This window comes from Salvelinus alpinus, chromosome 11 (genome assembly GCF_045679555.1).
Source record: "Salvelinus alpinus chromosome 11, SLU_Salpinus.1, whole genome shotgun sequence".
NCBI lineage: Eukaryota > Metazoa > Chordata > Actinopteri > Salmoniformes > Salmonidae > Salvelinus > Salvelinus alpinus.
This window is the reverse complement of record NC_092096.1, coordinates 28,319,110-28,324,533: the sequence shown is the minus strand read 5'-3', so window position 1 is coordinate 28,324,533 and position 5,424 is coordinate 28,319,110. Positions and strand designations below refer to the sequence as shown.

Below are 5,424 nucleotides of genomic sequence, written 5' to 3'. Positions count from 1 at the left end.
TATGTTTTTGTCTCTTTCAATAATTTTACTTTAGTCTTAAATGTTGAATATATAGAAAAATATTCGTAAAGTAGGATTCACAGTTTCTATGAAATCTATCCGACCTAAACCTTATTGCTTAGTTATTTATGTTCTAACCACAACGTCATTAACAGGTAGTTCATACTAACAAAAGATACTACTATTTTCACAGATTAACAGGAGAGGTTTAGTCATTTGTAGTACAGTAGGTACTCTTTATTCATATTTCTCAGAAGTTTTTGACCTGCTTGACTTCTAGATTATAAAGACAATAATGTAATGCTATTGAACATTTGATCGATATCTCACATCTGCATTTAGCTACATTTAAAAAAAAAAGTTGTCCACATAATATTACCAGTATCACATCTGCAAGATACCCAACTTGTAAGTCGCTCTGGATAAGAGCGTCTGCTAAATGACTTAAATGTAAATGTAAATAGTCATAGAGTCTTCTCTACCTCCAACCCACTGGTAACAGAGTGAACATCTGGTGACATTAGAGCTCTATTCTGGGACAAGCAGAACCACCCAGCTCTGTCTATGTAAATTTTTGTTTCACTCCCACAGCATCCAGTCTAGCAGATGAACAGTTTCACTGCCTGAAATATCCTGGACCGGGCCAGTTGTGGGGGACTGTCTGGTTTGAACCTTTATGGTGGATTCAGGGAGGGAGACATAACAGATACATAAGTAATCAGTAATAAATGGATATCATACTTAAATTAGATATGTGCATAAACATGTCTCATATTTGAGCCCAGCATCATGTCTCATTCACAGATGTAACAGTCAGTAACCTGCTCATCAAAATAGTTAATATAATGCTAGATGATCACATCACATATTTGGTTGCGAGGTTCATATGGGGATATGATTTAGGGGGCTGATGCTGATGTAACATCACCTCACTTGAATATGGACTGATATTGTGTGTGTTTCATAGCATCAAATAACATTTATAGGTGTACTTTCAGGCTGTGACAAATATAATGAGTCAACCATGACATGATGATGATGATGGTGATGGTGGTGATGATGATACTGTTGATGACGATGGAGAACATGTGATCTGAATGATGGTTTCTAACGTTATTCAAAGTTTATTCACTGATCAGTGTTCCATGTCACTGTCTCTTCTCCCTCAGTCACTGTGCAGTATGATTGAGGGAGGTTTTTGTACGGCTCTGTATCACTGTGTGAACACCAAGACACTGTTGGGGTAGTGTAAACTCTGACAGTAATAATCTCCTGCATCTTCTGCCTGGACTCCACTGATGATCAGAGTGAAATCAGTCCCAGATCCACTACCACTGAATCTAGATGGAGTCCCAGTGAACTTGTTGTTTATCTGATAAATGAGGAGTTTAGGAGCTTCTCCAGGTCTCTGTTGGTACCAGTGCAGGTAATTACTGTATATACCACTGCTGAGTTTACAGCCAATGTTGACCGTCTCTCCATTGCCATCAGCTTTCACTGCATGTGTCTGAGTCAGAGTGTACTGTCCTCTGGATTCTGAATATTGAATAGTGAGAGAAACAAACAAAACACTTTTAATATCTGAAATTATGTAATTAATACATTATTATGAGATAATCATCCATTACTTACTCAATTATTGTTACTTAGATAATCATAATTCTTATACCTTGTATGTAGAAGACAAGTGTCCAGATGAAGATGGTGATAAAAGTCATGGTTGTTGTGGGTTCTGTTGTCATGAAGAACAGCTCTGTCATGAAGTGTTAAACTCACAGGGATATAAATGCTCTTAGAGCAGCGGAGCAGATGCATTATGCAAATTCATGTTTCAAATCTATTTCAGTTTCCAAGTAGGCTCCCATTAGAATATATTTTGTCCTGCATGAGCTTTCCTTTATAACAACTAGGTGGTGCTTATATTTGTCCTATTTCACACATGTGTGAATTAAAGGACTCATATCTGGATTTAAGATGCAATTCATATGTATATTATCTAGAAACAGCTAATATGAAGTGTTTGTTCTACCTGGAAGATGTTAAAGTGTATTTGTGTTGATTATGATTCTGTATGAGTGATCTTCACTGTAACAGCTGCAGCAACACAAAACACAGAGGTTTTTGTACCAGCAGTAATAGTGTAATGAACACGATGGGAGATAGTTAGCTGGTTTCAAGTGCAGGGCGCAGCAGGTGTTTGTTTGTAAAGGACCACAGGAGGAGGCAGGTAGATGGGTCCAGGGGCAGGCAGAAGATCATACACAGGGGTCCAAAGAGGCAACAGTACAGGCAGGGAAAAGGCTAGTAACGTAGTCCAGGAGAACAGGCAAGAGGTTGATAACAGGAAATCCGATAGGCTAAAGTACAGGCAGGGAATAAGCAAAAGGTGTCGTTAGTGAGGCAGGCAAAAACTATTACACACAGGAGGACTGAATACGGGAAAAACAGAGCTCCGAATAGAAGTGTGTCACAAAACAAACAATACCTCACAATGATGGGGTGCAAAGAACTGAACTAAATAGTGTGTGAACACCTGTATGTCATTTACACACACTATTTAGTTCAGTTTATCAGAATTCAGGTGATTGGGATCTGGAGAGTGAGCTAGAGGGGATCTATGTGTTTGAGAGTGTGAGTTGGAAAGTGGGCTGTGTTCAGGGGATCTATGTGTTTGAGAGTGTGAGTTGGAAGCAGACGTTACAAATAGTGATTGTATCACTGTGGTACACTTTTGGTAGCGGCACCAGACTTGATGTTGGAAGTATGTAAACAACAAAATGTATCGTTTTATTCACTTTTGATGTCGTGAGTCAATATCTCTATTATTTTTGCCTCAATATTGAGGATTTTTAAAAATACACAAAGCCTACACATACTATGTGTCACGCCCTGACCATAGAGAGCCTTTGTTTTTCTATGGTATAGTAGGTAAGGGCGTGACTGGGGGGGTTTCTAGTTATTCTTTTCTATGTGGGGTTCTAGTTTAGTTTTTCTATGTTGGTGTTTGGTATGATTCCCAATTAGAGGCAGCTGGCTATCATATTTAAGTAGCATTTTTTCCACCTGTGTTTTATGGGACATTGTTTTGAGTTAGTGTATGTTACACCTCTTAGTTATGGTTCGTTGTTTGTTTCATTCTTTCTTTGTTGTTATGTGCCTTTCTAATAAATAATATGTGGAAACCATATCGCGCTGCAGCTTGGTACGATATTTATTCCAGCGAACGTGACACTATGGCCGATTTAAATATATATGTTATTACATGTAATCAAATTTGACCAATATTTTCTAAAGATTAAAGTGATTAGCCTACATCTTAGATTAGTTGTATGAATAAACATACTGCACCTTGTAGGAAATATATAGTAAACAGTAGGTTTCTGCTCAGTGTTAAGGAAAACAAAATAAAAAACATTTTATTTAAAATTTAGATTAAATCATTTCTGAAAAGTATTCATATCATAGTAGAGTTAATTATTTGAACCACAGTCTAAAGAAATTCAGCTTCCCCAATGGTCAGGAGATTTTTGTACCAGCAGTAATAGTGATTGTATCACTGTGCTACACTTTTGGTAGCGGCACCAGACTTGATGTTGGAAGTAAGTAACAAGCTCTTTTGATATTTCTTTCTGATAACATTTTTTTGTATTTTACTTTCTTAAACTCCATGAAAATAATTTTTCTGAGCCTTATTTCAAATAACGTTTTATTGAATCAAAATGATAAATTGTAAATGTATTTATGTCTGGTTTGTATGATTGCATACTATCACTCCTAATTCTGGTATAATAACTAATAGTATTGTATATAATATTAATCATTGCTGCATTGTGTTCATGGTAGACTTCACTGTTAGTGTGAAGACAAAGGGTCTCAGTTATGGTTGTAACTGACTTCATAATCCAACATGGATGATATGTGATGTAAATACTATGAATATGAGCAGGCTGTTCTGATCAGATCCATTCCTGAACAATATCTGTATAACATGAATAACTGACACCGTATGACTAGTAACTCTAGTTATTTAAACACTTTCTACTTGCTTAGTTTATAAATCTGCTGTATCAGATTACTTTAGGTTTTTCTCCACATATTCTAAACAATCTAACTTTGACATTTATATTTAGAGGGCATTTCCAATTCACTTTATTTTGATGTGTACTTTGCTGAAGATGATCTCTTACTATAGCTGTACTTGATGTAGTTACTTATTTGATGTGTTCTGTTTGTTCCAGGTAACAGTTCCCCCACCCTCACCGTCCTGCCCCCCTCTAGTGAGGAGCTGTCCAGTACAACAACAGCCACACTGACGTGTCTGGCCAACAAGGGCTTCCCCTCAGACTGGACCATGAGTTGGAAAGTGGACGGGACCAGCCAGAACCAGGAGGCTAATCCCGGGGTCCTGGAGAAGGATGGCCTGTACAGCTGGAGCAGCACCCTGACTCGCACTGGCCAGGAGTGGACCAAGGCAGGAGAGGTGACCTGTGAAGCCCAGCAGAAATCCCAGACTCCAGTCACCAAGACCCTGAGGAGGGCTGACTGTTCTGGGTAGGACCCCTCAGTCACACACCCCTGTGGAGAGAGGCTGCTGGTTCCTCTGCTTTGACTCTGTTCTGAGATCAGATGTTCTCTGTCTTATTGATCACTGACATATAGACTAACAGGGGGCTTTGCTTGAGTTCATGTGTCAATCCTCTCTGTAGACTGAGGTTGTATCAGTGTTAGATGTGATGTTTTCTGTTTTATTACTATTAGATACTGTAGGAATGATTGCTTTGATGCTTTGATTAATAGTTACAAATACAGATTTCCCTTTGGAACAAATATTTTCATTGTCTCTTTCAATAATTAGACTTTGGTCTTAAATGTTGTTAAATGGTATAGACATACTGTCACGTAGCTAGGAGTGGTGGGTGCGGAGTCAGGCGCAGAGAGCAGAGAGTTTTGGGTGTCCGTAATTTATTCCGGACAGAACAAGGTCACGCCAATAACAATAGGCGACAAATACTGACCTACCCAAAACAGGACACCAAAACAGTCCAACAAATAAACAAACACAACCATCCACAAACAGAACAGAAAATAAACCCGCACAAAAGCAGGCGGGCATAGACGGCTTAAATAGCCCTGAGCAAAACCCCCAAACGAGAAACAGGTGAAACCAATACAGACATAACCAACAGAAAAGGGAATCGGTGGCAGCTAGTAGACCGGTGACAACGACCGTCGAGCGCCGCCCGAAAAGGAAGAGGAGCCACCTTCGGTGGAAGTCGTGACACATACATTATTAAAGCCTGATTCACAGTTTATTTTAAAACTATCAGACATAAATATCATTGCTTAGTTATTTATGTTCTCACTTGAAAACCCATTGTCATCAACCAGTAGTTCATATTAACACAAGATACTACAATGTTAACA

At 38.6% G+C, this 5,424-nt stretch overlaps 1 gene segment (V, D, J or C); it reads left to right on the top strand.

Moving 5' to 3' along the window:
- Positions 1 to 2,231: 2,231 nt before the first annotated feature.
- LOC139533292 (Ig kappa-b4 chain C region-like) lies at positions 2,232 to 4,827 on the top strand. The segment is given in 3 exon segments: positions 2,232 to 2,333; positions 2,659 to 2,761; positions 4,239 to 4,827. Coding segments are annotated over 3 exon segments (522 nt in total).
- Positions 4,828 to 5,424: the final 597 nt, after the last annotated feature.